At 34.7% G+C, this 15,834-nt stretch overlaps 1 protein-coding gene across 4 annotated transcripts in view; it reads right to left on the minus strand.

Annotated features, from left to right (window-relative positions):
* Positions 1 to 15,834, minus strand: part of Plppr5 (phospholipid phosphatase related 5) — a 104,239-nt gene that overhangs the window by 56,674 nt on the left and 31,731 nt on the right. For all 4 annotated transcript variants that reach the window (XM_023561290.2, XM_063254753.1, XM_063254763.1 and 1 more), the window contains exons 2-3: positions 8,269 to 8,401; positions 4,896 to 5,146 (exon numbers count right to left, since the gene is read on the minus strand). In XM_023561290.2, the coding sequence (XP_023417058.2) occupies positions 4,896 to 5,146; positions 8,269 to 8,401 (384 nt within the window). The remainder of the gene's footprint in view (positions 1 to 4,895; positions 5,147 to 8,268; positions 8,402 to 15,834) is intronic.

A 15,834-nucleotide genomic window follows, 5' to 3' on the forward strand; every position in this document is an offset into this window, starting at 1 on the left:
CCTACATAAATATAAAAGTGGAGCGTATCCACCTAACTTTGTTTACCTATCTATTTATTATCACATCAGTCATGTTAGTACTTTATTTGCACAATTTCAAAATAGTGTTGTAATACAGCTTTACTATTATGGGCCATTGTTTAATATCTGAGACTAAAGTTGGTATGAAAAAATAATTCACTAGATATGATTATTATATGGAGTTCACAAAAGGAAAAGAGAAACAAGATGAGTGATAAAGGTGCTCCATGGTAGTAAATATCCTAGATTCCAGTGGGAATATCCTAGATTCCAACCTTACAGATGTCCTTTGAACCTTTTCTCATCCCCACTATAACCTTAGCTGAAGGCTAACAGAAGAATCAATCAAATAAGAATAGAAGCTAGAGCACCAACAGTCACAGTAATAGTATAGCAGTTACATTATGGGTGTATATTCAATAAATATTTTTGGTATATTACCTAGCAAACAAGACACTCAAGTCATCTCATTTGAAATTTAGAGCAGAGAAGCATTAGAAAATAACTGTTTGGTGGCAGGTATGTCTCACCAAGCCAGAAAAGACAAAACAGGAAGGCAGCTCAGAGCTTGTCTTTTCCCCTTCCACAGTATTTGTCCTCCAAATGCAATTTCCAGCTGGTCTCAGAAAATCAACTGCTACAGATAAATTGGCATGTGTTCTCCAAATTCCTGTCCTCCAGACTGAGCGCTGTTCAGACCTCTATAGAGAATGAGATAAAAGTCACAAGAGAGGAGGAAGCAAACTAGCACCACTGAATTGTGTTTATCTAACCTCTGTCTTGGCTGCATGTCAACAGTGTTTGCTACACATGTGACCCTTGAATTTACTGGCAATGTGACGACATGTGCTTTATTTTTTGGCAATAATATGTGGCTGTGTGAGTAGGATTGTGCTGATGATTGCTCTCCAGTGAGGAGGAGGACAGAAGAAAATGACATTGTAGCTTTCCATCAATATGCTGGGGAAACACTGTGGTAACTTGTTGAAGTTACCACAAATTCCTCTTATTTTAATATATTCATTTTTTATGATGTGGCTTGATGGCATATTCTATCTGCTTGTTGTGTTTCCTTGACCCTCAACAGCCTAAGAAGACTTTGGGGCTTGTTGGAAAGACAGACTATAGTGAAGTAATCACCAGGAAGCTGAAGAACTTCAAGAAACCCTCTGGGGAGGCTGCACCAAGATACCTTTGGGGAAGGTGACGTGAAAAAAGAGTTCCTATGAAAGACAGAGAGAGGCACAGGTACTTGAGCTTCTCTGGCTACAGTTGATCCTAGGTGCCTGGCAGCTGAATGCAGACCAGGGGAGAAGCCCAGGACAGACCAGCAGGAAAACTGCAAGTCAATATCTCAAATCCTGGGAATAATAGATAGATTTTTTGAGGTTCAGAGAGGTTTGTAATGAAGCAATATATAACGGAAACTGAGGCCAACAAATGTAGCTGACTCATCCTTTTTTTTTCTTTTAATTTAGAAAGGAAAGTTAAGGTCACAGTTGGAAGTGACCTAAAGAGATGGTTTTGGCCTCTGTATTTCAAAAATTTATGGGGTTAACTGGAAAGTTACTAAAGATGATTTTTTAAATTCTCAACTTGGAGATTCATTTCTTTTAACTGGAAAAAAATTGCTAATTTCACAGGGAAAGAAAAGCCAAAAAGCTGACTTTAAGTATTATTCTAATATGATTTAACACTGAATTATAAATTTGATAGTTCAATATTAAATAACCTTTAGAGTTCTCCCCTTTCCCCAAGAAAATCCAACAGCATTTGCAAAAATAGACACAGTAATTTTTATTTCTCTAAAAGTTTTTAGTAAAACAAAATAAAACTTTATCATCAAATTATTACCAACACCTTAGCTGAGGTCACATGCTTAAGGATAGCTCAAATTCCTTAATTTTATTTACTAATCCACATTGGAAACATCAAATATTCCTCAATTTTATTCATATACTTATCATGGTGCTTATTTATTTTTGTTGATGAGTTTACATGTGTTTATAAAATGTTAAATAATTCCTAAATATAATCATAAAGGCCATTTCCATAGAGAACACTGACTATATGGTTGTTTTCTCCTATTTTCCTATGTATCAAAATTCGGGCAAACATTTCATGAGACTGTGTCAGTTTAAAACACCAAAAATTTCTATTATAAAGTCTTCCCAAGGTGCCTGTGGTGAATTAGGGAAGAAATATATTTGTACTTAAGTTCAAATATAATGGTGAAACCCGACTGTAAAGCCGGCAGAGTTGCCATAGCAGCCACCCACAGTCACACACACACACAAAGAGGTGCTGGGGAAAGAGAGAGGCAGAGCGGAGCACAGAATCTATTGTTAAAAAGACAGAAGTACCCATAAGTGTAATCACAAGCAGGGATCCTAACTTTTATTCTGAGCCACCTTTAAGAACAAAAGATTTCTCAATGTCACCGTGTTTATTAAATGATTAAATGATTTATTAAATGATTTCTTTAAACCCTCTTCTATCTGCATTCTGGCTTTTAAACCTTACTAGCTGCTGAAACTATGCAGGAGGATGTGGAAATTCAGCAGACCATGCAGGTATTATAGCTAACAGGATTAGGGTTACACAGTCTGGAACACTTAGAATCATTGTAGAGAGGGTAAAGAGTGTTCTATGGATCAGAGCAAGTTACTTCACTTTTTAAGTGTCCTCCCCTGCAAAATGGGTCTAATAAGAGCACATATGTCAGAGAAATGTTACAAAGATTAAATAAAAATAGCACAAATAATAAATTAATAAATTAAAAATCTGTAAGAGTAAAGCTAAAACAATACCCAGTATATAGTAAATGTTCAATAAATATCTATTATAATAATTATTGTTAATTAATTATTACTGTTACTACCCTGAAGCTTTTACTACAGACTAGAACAGTATGGTCTATAATGTATAAGTTGCTAAAACATATGCAAACAGTTGGGCAGCAGATCAGGGGAAAGATATTAATATTCTTCCAGTAACTGAGCAGATAACATCTTCACACATAGCTATGTCTTTGAAACACTATTTCAGTGGACTAAAAAGGCAAAGTATTTTGTTATAGTTACATATTCACCACCTCTGGAGAATGCTGGTTACATAGAAAAATCTAACATCTATCAGTGCTAAAATATTTATGCAACAGTAGTTGGGGCCAGAGAGCATTTTGGAATTTGCTTTCCATCATGTGCTTCAGCACATATCTATATGCAGATATATTTGCAATTCACATACAGATATAAAGGTAAACATCAGATTTTGAAGTAATGGCAATGAATGCAAAGTATTCTGTGACTTCTCACTCATTCTTAATCTGCATTTTTAGGGCTGAGTACTTCATGTTCAGCAAAAGTGAAGCTTGTAGTCAACAGAGTTAGTGAATAGGAAAGAATATGCATGGGTTAGCATATTTCATATAAGGCTCAGAAGTACCTAATAATGTGTAGGAGAAAGTAAAGCTCAGGAGCTAAGAAATAAGAAGAAATGAAAGGAATGGAGCTGGCAAGCCCAGTGAGAGGGCAGGAAGAAAGCTGAAAGAAACAACTTCTACAAGACAGTAGGTAGAGGAAGAGAAAATGGAGAGGATAAAATTGAATACTGAACCCCACACAAATTTTCCTGATGGGATTTCTTTTTTTTTTAAATCAGGGCAATAAGAAATGAAGTAACTTGGCTTATTTTTTTTTAAATGTTAAAATGCACATCCTATGGCTTCTAAAGTTAGCTTACCATTGTAACAGTGATGTGCAATGTTATAGTTCCCCTTTTAAATTGCTCTTCCATTCCATAACCTTTATTTCCATTCTCAAGAAGTAGTGTCACAGGGCATCACTATAGATTCTCTCTGCTCCCAGTGAGCCTGCCATGACTGTATTAGAAATTTTTCCATCATCAAGTAGCTTCTTGGGAATAAAAACAATCCTGATTTTTCCAAGTCATTAGAAATAATCAAGTTGGGCTTCAAATTGGGCCTAAGTCTTTACAAATCTCTTGTTAATAAATTGAAATCAGGAGGAAATAGATATTGGCTCCATTAGAAAAGTGGACCCCAAAAGGCATTTAAATTCTCTGAAGTTCTTATGAGAGTTTATGGCAAAGCCTATGGAGAACACCTTTGAAGTCTAAGTCCTCAGCTGAAAGCACATCCCGTTGATGACAGAAAAGACTGATGACATAGGGTACTGGTGTCAAGAACAGCCTTGCCAAGCCTGTTCCTCTTTCCATTCTTTCTTACAACAATAATAAGCTCAGCTGTGACCACTTATTCCCTCTAAAAGGTCTTTATGATAGTTACACGTGGGACCTCACTCTTACTCCTAAAATGATGGCAAATGGTCCATAATAAACTCGAAATGAGTTTCTGAGTATATTTTGTTTACTGTGAGAAAATATTAAAACACTGTTTGAGATATTAGGATGATGCAATTACCAATAATAAAAGAGCTTTCTATGAATATAGTGTCACCTTTTCACCCCCACAAGGGAATACTAGAGCTTGAGTAGGCAACCAAGCCCTCGATAGCTCTCTTAATTGCATTATTAGCAGTTCATAGGGAGTGCTACAAAACAAATATGTTTTCATTAAGTCCCATTTAACACAGAGACAAACAATATTCACAATAGAAATACAAATGGCTAAAGTTTTAATATAACCAACTACGCACATAATCTCATGAGAATCAAGTGACTTAATTTCATTCACAGTACAAACAACAATTATCAGAAATAAATTAAACAGCCATTAGCAAGCTATTACTATAGCATCCAAAGAGTGATTTTCCTTATGGTAAGGAAAGGATTTGTAGCTTGGAAGAATGATCAGAAATCCATGCTCAGGTGAATATTTACTCCTTACTTACTGTTAGATACATGGCTGCATAGACACTGAGAGCTGCTTCTTTGGATGGGAATGTTTTCCTTGCCCTCATGATGAGATCTGGATTCCCAGTACAAGCCTCTTCCCCACTGATGAACTGTGTGTACTGCTGGCATCCAAGTGCTGTGTAGTTGGGCTTACACAGGGCAAGAAAATGTGGAGCCAGGTTTCCTGTAACGACTTGTCCAGCATTTACAAAGATATCTGTTGCGAACAGTCCAAATGTATAAATTCCTGAGGAAGAAAACAAGGAATTTGAGCTCTGTTTATTTGTATATCAACTCACAATAAGCAGAAATGAAAATATTTTAGACACTATAAAATATCTATACATCCATACAACTGGTTCATTTTATTTTCCTCCTTTCCAGTTTCTCCCTTGGTTCTCTGGAGTAGTGAGAGTGTTAAATTATTTAACACATTAAGCTGTATACCACCAGCTACATTTTTATGCATAGCAAGATTATAAGACATAAGATAAAAGAAGAAGATATATTCTAAGACTATGTTTGGGTAATTGATGTTTAAACGGAGACATGTATCCCTTGAGAGGGGATCGTTTATCATGTTTCACTAATGTTAGCAATCTTTATTTTTTTCCTGATTTTGAAAATATTTTTTATCGTACTAACATAAAGCAAAGCAGTTCTCTCTCCCTGAATATGCCTCTTAGGCCCATTCCAATTGGTATTATCTCTGCTGGAAATGACAATTAGAGTAAAATCCAATGCCATCAGTTTTCATTTAAGTATAGTGGAAAATCTTAAGTAAAGCAAACTGCTTTCAGATTAATCTCTACATAGCCTTCAGAAACATTTATAAAAGCACAGAACAGTTGGCAATTTAGTTTCTCCTTCTCTTTTTTAGATTGGCTATTTATTAAATGTGGGACAATTTAGTAAACAATAAAGCAATTAATATTATAATTTTAAATATCTCTATGCTAGTAAAATTTATTCACTTGAAATTACCTGAAGATCTAAAATTAAATATATAGATTTTTGTAAGATGTAAGAATGTTGTTCCTTTGTTGAATACCAAAAATGTGTTCTAAATTCTGAGTCATTGACCACCACTATCAAAACTTAGACAAAAATAAATTCTTTGCTATTAATTTCAACAAACTTACAGATGCAGTCTTCAAGGATGAGACACTGTTGTAAAATTTAATTTTTTATACTTTTGGGAAACAAAAAAAATCAGAATCATTTAACACTATACCAAAATAATACTTCTTTGGTTCAGTGGTTCAGTGTAATTTTATTATAAAACTAGACTTTCCTCTGAGTCATGTACTTCTTGTGTTCTATCTTTTCATCAATATTGTCTATTATGTGGAAAATTACCATGAAAGTTGCAAAGGATCAAATAATTTTCTAACATTAGAGGCATGGTTCTTTAAATTTCCAAATATTATGCAAGATTCAAGAGCAAAAGATTTATACACAAAACCTTGCATGTAGTATCCAAATGTCAATGAAACAAAGACATTAGACGTCCTTTTATCTTAAAATTCTAGTTGCAAACAGTAAGAATACTTTTCTTTATTCTACGATCATGCCAAGAGTTACACATAAAATAAAGATTAGTTAAAGCAGGAGTTTGGGAGGAGCAGAGAAATGAAAAAGAACTGAACTCAATAAGATGTTAATGTATACAATCATCCATTTCAAAATCCCAGGACCCAAGGATAGGAATATAAATTACAAGCTTTCTTTATCTGTGCTCCTTTGAAATCTAGGCTAACATGTACTCATTTTATTTAACTCAACAGTTCTTCTTATCTAACATAACTATTCCTCTTATCTAGAAAAATAGAAGTATTTGATAAGAATATAGAAGTATCTCTTGATACTTGTAAAGTTGCCAAATGCAGTTTAAAATTAAAATGTTAGTGCATCAGATCCAAGAGCAATCTTGTAGTAAACTAAACAGATAATTATTAAAGTGATATCCCACTAGGGTATCTGATCTGCTGACTTCAAGAATAGTCACTATACAAAGTGAAGTCTTATTATATAATAATGTTTCAGTTAAAAGCTTCCATTTCAGTGAAACAAACCAGAAACATCCAATTACAAAAAAGGAACAAGAAAGAAATCAAGCTGTCTTAAATGTTTTATGAAGTCAGATAAGTAATAAATAGGAAAAGGTTTAAAAACACACTTAGGGCCACACATTATTTAGAAATGTGAGTGTAAATTCAGGAAAATATTTTATTTTTAAGTAGACAAAATAATTTGCTTAACAGTATTTAGGAAAGCGTCAATTCATGCTTTTAGTTTTGTATAATTATTGATTATTGCTCATTTTATTATTTTGAATGACTCTCTTTGCAAAGAAAAATGAATCAAGGAGAAAGACTAGGCAATTTTGAGAAATAATTTATAAGATTTCATATAATAGTTATTGCTTCAATAAAATAAGTGAGCATTTTTGAGACACACAACTTAATGGCAATAAAAACATTCAATAGATAGGCTTTTTGTTTTCAGAGACATCTATAAGTCTGAAGGTATCTGGCTAGCCTTTACTGAGTTTATTTATATCTTAGGCCATCTATGCATAAAATCTATAGTTTTCTCATCCTGATCCCCTCAGAAGGAGAAATACATTGAATTACAACAGTATCTCCAATGTATATCTTAATATTGACCAGTTTTATATTTAATGCTATTTAATACATACATATATATAATTTTTATTTTTTACAGTACTGGCATACATATTTAGGACTGCTCTATCACTGAACTACATCCACAATCTTTTTGTTTTTCTACTTAATAATATATTCATTTTTATTTGCTGAAACTAGGAAACAAGTTAATTTTATTGTTTCTGTTAAATAAATGGTTTTGACCAACCTTCTATTGAACTGAAATAATGCTCAGAGTTTTTCAGTGCTCATAACTATTAATGGCAATATTAGAAATTTAAAATTAAAGCACTGATGAACCTAACTTCCAATAAAAACACCAATGTATTTTGTGTATAAGATAGATTAGAAGTAGAGCAGAGTACTATTTATTAAATACAATACATTGTACTTGTTTTTATGGTAGTGAAAATATAACCTAGGTTAGAATTTCTTGTATTTTAAACTTTATAAACATAATAACTCATTTATTTTAATTATGCAATTAGTAGTTTCTTAAAGAATATTAAATATTCAACTATTTGAGGTCATTTTCTTTTTCAATGTGAAATGACTCCTGAAGGGGGCTATTCCAATGTGAGAAAATCATGTGACCATTTTTAAAATGAAATTGAAATATTTCACAAAAATTATGACCAATATTTGCATAGAGTCAAAATATTGTTTCAGCATGAATAAAAACAATTCAAGGAACACATACCAAGAAATCGGACAGTTCGGCGCACCAGTGGATTTATGTAGCAACAGTCTCCAGTTAAAATAGTTTTTTCCTGATTTTCAAAATCTCTTGTTGCAAGTTGTAGGCAAAACACAGCTGTTTCTCCAACTATTATCTTTCAAAGAAAGAAAGATTAAAGAGTATTAGAATATAATCAGTATGAGATTTTTAAGTAAAAACGAAAAACTCCTTTGAATAATAGTCTTGATGTACAACTAAGTCATACTAACTAGACTCTTTTATTATACCTTGTCATATTTACATATATATGTGTATAAACCACATTCCCCTCAATCCAAGGAGATAGTAAAATGATAAATTATGGACAAAAATAGACATTAATACTTTTGTTTTCTGAAAGACTACATTAAAATGGAGTATACAAAAGAATTTGAGGAAAGTACTCAGTTACTTTTGGTGTGTGATTACATTTCATTTTCTTTTAAGTGACTGTTTTATTTAAATTTAACTTCAAGTTGAATCTTTTACAGAATTTGAACATTCTCTGAGAATATTTTTGAAGAAATCTAATATAGCCATACTAATTTAAAATCATACTACTAATTCTGTCAGGAAAAACATACTTGGTCTTGAGATTATCCTATTCTTAATTATTATTAAGAATTCAACTACAATCCTTAATATATTCTTTATATTTTAGAATATATGTTATATGCATCTACATAGAAATCATATAAAGCAGGAAATAATACCTTATTCTTTTTGAAAATGAATAAATAAAGGCTTAGAATTTAAATGACTTGCCCAAGAGGTAGTAAGGAAAACCAGGTTCTGGTGCAGACCAGTTTCTTTACTTGTGAGTTAGAAATATTATATTCTACATGTGTTTGTACCATTTGCAGTTATTTTAACACATACTTTTCAAAATGATCAGCACAAATAGAATTATTTTATTTTATGGGCAAGGAGATCAAAATTTAAGGAAGCTAAATCAGTTTCCTTTTAGACCAGTCAGAACCAGGCAGAAGTTTCTGATTCTTATTTTTTGGTTCTATTTAATACCATAGACAACAGCTAAGGGACTAAAAAGACAAAAAGAAACTGAGGCTAAGAAATAGTACATCTGATAATTTGTCATGCTTATATTTATGCTTAGTACTGTATTTTATTTTACTGTGCTTTGTTAATTATCATGTTGTACTGGGAATTCTTCATATTACAAGGTCCTCAGATTTGAGTGTGTTTCCCAAGTCCATGTGTTGGAAACCCTAATATGAGGTATTAAAGGTATTTGGAGGTAGATCTTTTGGAAGGAAATTAAGATTCAATGAGATCATGAGCTTGAATATGGGCTACAGTTATGGCTTCAATATCTTTGTAAGAAAGATATCTCACGGCTTTATAAGACTCTTGAGATGGCACATGTGGTCTGTCTCTCCATGTGATGTCCTCCACCCTTATAATGCAGCAAAAACGTCACCAGGTACCAAGCAGATACAGTACTAGCACGAAGCTTTTGAACTTCTTAGCTTCCAGAACAAGATAAGTAAGTTCCTACTTTGTATAAATTACCTTTGCTCCAGTATTTTGTTATAGCACCAGAAAACAGACTAGGATATCAGGGAAATGTTTCAGGAATCCCCATGAAAAGTATGATTAGAAGCTATGCAAAGTAGTAAAAAGAAGTAGAGAAGGAATCACAAAAGATTACGTTGTCAAACTACTTTTACCCTAAAGTGAACAACAGACTATAGGGCATCTATTAATTTCAAAGTTTTTTCAGCTCCTTTTCCTCTTTTCTCATTATAACTCTACTATATTTTCATGAAAGTCACGGTTAAATGATAAACCAGAAAAAGATGAGTTAAAGTGTACTATAAGTGCAGTATTGCCTGTCTGGTGTTCTGGGTTGAACATGGAAAAGACTAGGACTTCAGGTTCCTCTTGAATTTTAACTTTACTTTTGATGAAGTAGAGCAGATGTGCTATGAAACAATTCATTCAGGTACAAGAACTATTTGACAAAGTTATGTCAGCTGTCAACAGGACCTTCGGAGAAACCAATACACAAACAACCTGTGCTTGACATTTTAATTCCCTTTCTGAATAACTCTTTCATGTACTACATAGTCTTTGTTGCACATCAAAATATATTATCCCAAGGATGCTTTCTAAATTTTCAGTTTTAGCTTCTTCTAGGTCTGTTTTGCTATAGGATGTTTCAAATTCTAACAATCTGCCATCCACTCCACTTCAAGATTAACCAGGTCTGCAGTGATGGATCCCTTCTTCCAGTTCTCCACAGAAGTTACCGCTGGGTCCCCACACCCAGGCCGACCTCACTTTACAGCATGCTAACACAGTAAACTCTTAAGAATATAGTAGACTATAGGCAAGTCTTATGGAATGTGGAAATGCATCCCATCTTCATACACCTTATTTTGAAAAGATTAGAATGTCCTAGTCTGTTATTGACCTTTTGATAACCAACTTCTACACTGTTCCTGTAACAAAGACTCCACCTGGTACTCAGGTTTTTATAAACAAATCTGATGTCACATTCCTTGACTTGATAATCTTCCTTCCTGGATTCCTTCCAAACTGAGAAATTACTTTCAGAATGAGAAGTGCCTTGCTTGGACCACTCTGCTTGTGCTACTCTTTAATTATCTTTCCTAATGCTGACTTTGCCTGCATCTCAGCATATTTCACACTCTTGCATTTCCTGTTTGTGTATTGTGCATATCTGCCAAAATAATGTCAATGACATTTGGCTACTACTATTAGAGCTTCTCTTAAATCATATTAGGCAAAGCAAAATTTATTCCAGGGCTGGTGACTTATCAGAGAACCTAACAGCAAGGGTTGGAGATTCATATCGATGGAAGTTCTCAAGGGTTCAAGCAGTAGCTCTTAGTCTTCTTATCTCTTCCCTGTTGTCACACTGTCTGTATCTCAGCTTCTCTATGAATGCTTAACTTGTTCTAATTTTCTGCCAGCCAATTTTCCTGCTTTATAGCATACGTGTTTGCCCCCATAAGTCTCTGGAAGCCTTATTTTGGGCTTACCATCTCAGATCAAGGAAACAGTTCAAAATTCCAAATTTCCAGAGGTTCAGTTTCAGGGAGGTGTCTCTTTTGGTCCAATTAACCACGGTTAAAAAAAATTGTGTCATTATATCTAAGAACCAGTTTTCTGGGCACAAAAGCTGTTTCTCAAAAAGAGCAGGGAGTATGCTGTAACCCAATGTCTCTCATCCACCACATCTTTCCATGCCTCTCCTAACCAATTCTCAGTCTACACTAGCCCTATCTACCATGTTCTCTGGATGTGCTCCACATGTCTATTTGGACTTCATTTCAACAAAGGTGTATGCCTGGGCCCCGAGCATCTGCTAGAAAGTGGGTATATCTAATTCACATGCTCTTGTTATCCTACTCTCTAGAATTCATTGTGACATCTATGGAAATCTCCCTCCAACCATGTTCTCTATTACTTCTCCCATCAGATTTCCTGTGTGAAAACTCCCATTGCTTACAATTCTTGGATAAATTAAAACAATACAGTAAAATAATTCTAATTATAATATATAGAGTAAATGCTCTCCGAGGGCAGGACAGACACAGCAGTCAGGTACTGATGTTCCAGGAAAGCTTTATAGTTTAATTGAATGAACAAAACCAAAATAATTATGCAGGGCCACATAGGTTGAGCTTTGTTTGACTGCTGTTTTATTCACAAGTCACTGAGGGCATCTGTGGTGGCTTGTGGACCAGTTCCCAACTGCTCTGGACCCACTGCTGTATCTGTGGCAAGACCATTCCTCCCATCCAATGCCTACACATGATGGGGCACAAAGGCACATCTACCTTCTGAGACAAGGTACGTGCAGCTGGAAATTTGGTTTTAAGATATTCCATAACCTTAATCAAATCTTCCAAATCTTTCTTGGAACCAGGTTATAGTCTAAGGCACTACTCATCAATTGTTCTTCTCCTGTACTGAGATCATCAATCTATCTGAAGGCTCTCCCAGCTTTCTCTGGTTTACCTGCCAACCTTTATCTTTTCCTTGTGTTTGCCCTAATAAATCTCTGGTGTATCTAATTTCATTTGTATTTTCTTCTATAAGAATATAAACCAAACAACATCAAAGACAGGATGTGATCTTAAATACACTTAAATGAAGAGTTGCAACTAGACAAATCTAGAGGTCTCAGAAGCAATCCTAACCACAAGCCAGGGTAAGGAGGGGTGAGGAGGTAGCTTTACCCCTGGTGACTCTCAGCTTGACCTCAGCAGAGGCTGAAGAAGATTGAGTTGGCTTTGGCGGAAAAGGCACATAAGTAGCATTTACTACATGTTAACCATGATCATAATCACTGAAAAGTTATTGATACCAAGTACATCATTAGCAACAAGCATATTAATGCTGATAGCTTAATATTCAGTCTAATATATATATAATCATATGCAATTGATGACATTGCTATTAACTCACATTCTTACCTACTCTTTTTCTAACCTTCCATAGCACTACTCATTGGCAAAACATGAAGATTTTTCATCCTACTTTCTCTCTCCACTTCTGACTAATTTACTATCAGGTGATGATTTCTCTTGAGGTTGAATTCTCTCTAGGTAGTGACTTACAGATTTAGATTCTGCTTTTCCCAATGTTTTGTCCTGGCTTTTTTTTTTCTTCTCCTTCTAGAAGCTCTCTTGGTATATTTTATTCCTCTGAGCCTTATTAACCCTTTCTACTCAAAAGAATCCTAAATATTTATCTTTCTTCTGAATGCCTACTGCCTACTAATGGGCAACATCTTTACTGAAATTCTCACAGCCCTTGCATCTGAAGTATAATCCATGGATCCCCCTAGTTCTTCTGTGGCATCATCTCAGTAAGTCATGCTTCTGTTGAGGATCAAGTTAAAACTCTCAAATCCTAAGATATCAGATTGAACCCTCCATTTCCTTTATGTATCTCACTCTGCCAATGGCTTTATTTGTATTATTAACAAATAATTGTATTATTGTATTATTAACAAATAATTTGTATTGACAAAAATCACATATAGTATGTTATGCAATATGATATGTTAAAATACATAATACACTGTGCAATGGCTAGAGCTAAAATTTAACATATACATTGCCTCACATACTTTTTGTATGGTGAAAACATAGAATCTATTCTCAGCAATTCTTAAGTGTGTGCACATACATATGTATAGCTATTATTCATAGTCACTGTGGTGTACAAGAGTTTTCTTATTCTTCATATCTAACTGAATTTCTGTCATTTGCTAATTCCTGATGATTTTACATCATACTCCTATTTCAAACATGTTCACTTCTGTTACTATTTCTATTTTGGTATCTAGTCTCATTATTTTTATCCTCCATTACAGTATGCACAGAAATCACTTCTGTTCTTGAAATTGTCTACCGTCAGGTTTATCTATTGAAGACAAATTTTACGCAACTCATATTTCTTATTTACAGTTTTCAATGTGTCCTTGTAGCCTACAGCTTGACAGGAATTGTCACTAAAGATCATTTATAGCAAATCCTAATCACCCTAATCTTTTCAGGTTCCGAAATTCTTACATAGCCTCCAGACATGTTATATTATAGTCACATCTAAATGTTATTCAGCATACCAGGCATTTTCATACTCCCAGGCTTTTATATTTGGTCCATGGCTTCATATAACTTGGTAAGTAAGGCATCGTTCAGTGCTTGTGACAGGACTTAAATACTGCCTTCTCTTTTGCAAGTTTATGTCTATTCCTCATGCAATTCATCATTCTCTTCTCTTTCTTCTCATGGCACTTTGTACATTTATTATGGTAATTTCTATATAGCTTTATAAGTATAGGCAACAGCTGTCTCCTCCAATCAGTTAAAACTTTCTCTGAGGCAGAAACTGTATAATGTTTATGCCTCTAGTTTTAAAACAGAATGACAATAAATGTGAATGCCATATAAATCAATGAAATCCAGTTCAGTCTACTCATTTTATGGACAAAGACTCCTACCCTGAAATAAACAGAGGAGTTAAGCATGCCTGAATGACACTTACTAATAGAGGCAAGTGAATCCAAGTTCACAGCTATTTCATCACAGCCTCTGCTTATGCATTTGTAAGCTTTTCCTCCAATATTTTCAGATTAAGTCAGGTCAGTCCATTGTTTCCAATTTATGGGTTGCAGTCACTGTCCTACAGAGCCCTACCATTTCTACAGTTGTAAAGGAAAGGTGCTGGACACCTCACACCTTATCAGGACCTTCCCAACTCCTTGATTGTACTGCAAAAGAGAATTAAGCATAGAAATGACATTCCTGATTCTCATAGAGCGCACACAGGCTTTCTCATAGATCTTTCTCATAGATCTTTCTCAAGATCAAAAGTATCTCACTCTGTGCTTCCTATCTCTGATATTATTTTTTGAGATTCTCTTTGCAATGAATTTCTTCTTGTTTTCTCTTTTTACTCTTGGATCTCAGATGGAACTGAGGACATGGTGTTCTGGTTGTTTTCTCACTTTTGTCCAGTGATTCTTAGCCCTGGGATCACTGGCTGTCATTCCCATTAGAGTCCCAAAACAGGCTTTGGGTTAAGAGCATGATTGGTTGCTTTCCTTTGGAGTAGATCACGGGGGAACATGACAGTATCAGGGCACAAAGATAGAGATGTGAATGCTGAAAGCACTGGTGTTTCAAAGTTTTCCTTAATAAAATCTTCTTTCTTTCCTAACTAGCAAGTAAAAGCTATTTCTGAGGGAGCTGAGGTGGTGAACTGTGTTGGCTGAGAGTAACTCAGGAGCATGAACTCCCTATCCTGCTGTCACAGGCACCAGCTGCCTATAAGTGAGAAGTGGACAGAACCTCAGTAGAACACTTGTGGCTCTTGTGAGGTCACAAAAGTCCCAAGAGTCTGGATTTCATGGGACTCACTCTTCCCTTACCTCAGCAAAAGTTATCTACTCAGAAGGACATGAAAGAGAAAGGACTGTACTGGGATATACAGCCTAGACTGGCCATCAACTATACAGCTGCCAACTCCCCCCCTTTCTTCTGCCTTACTGCTCTTATCACCTGAGATCTAATCTCAACTGTTTTCTTTCATCTTCTGCAAGCAAGGCTTTCACTCTTCAGGACCAGAGTCTGATCCTACAGTAGCTGGTGCCACAGTAAGGAAGGCATCCTGGTGCCTTGTTCACAGGCCCCATGGTGGGAAGAGTTAGAGGAGTCAAAGATAAGCTCTAATATATGAAGCCACTGAAATGGGCAGCTTCAACTCCCTAATTTCCCCACTGTTTTGCTTTTAAAGAAAGATTAAATCTCAGGCTTAAGATAGTTAGCAGACAATAATAACTGGTAAGAAGTGAAAAATACAAGTTCTCATTGTATTTGTTGTCCTATTTTTAAGTGATTTTTTAAAAATTATGGTAATGACATAAAAGATTCTTTTATAAAAATTGCTTGAAAAGCAGACACATTGAAAGAAAAAGATAAATGATAGTTGAGAGGTTTGTAGCCACAATAGAAATCCTAAAGGTAATATTTTTAAGGAAGAAAT

Source organism: Cavia porcellus, unplaced genomic scaffold, assembly GCF_034190915.1.
Source record: "Cavia porcellus strain 051 isolate PalLab524CR breed Dunkin Hartley unplaced genomic scaffold, mCavPor4.1 scaffold_1, whole genome shotgun sequence".
Classification (NCBI taxonomy): domain Eukaryota; kingdom Metazoa; phylum Chordata; class Mammalia; order Rodentia; family Caviidae; genus Cavia; species Cavia porcellus.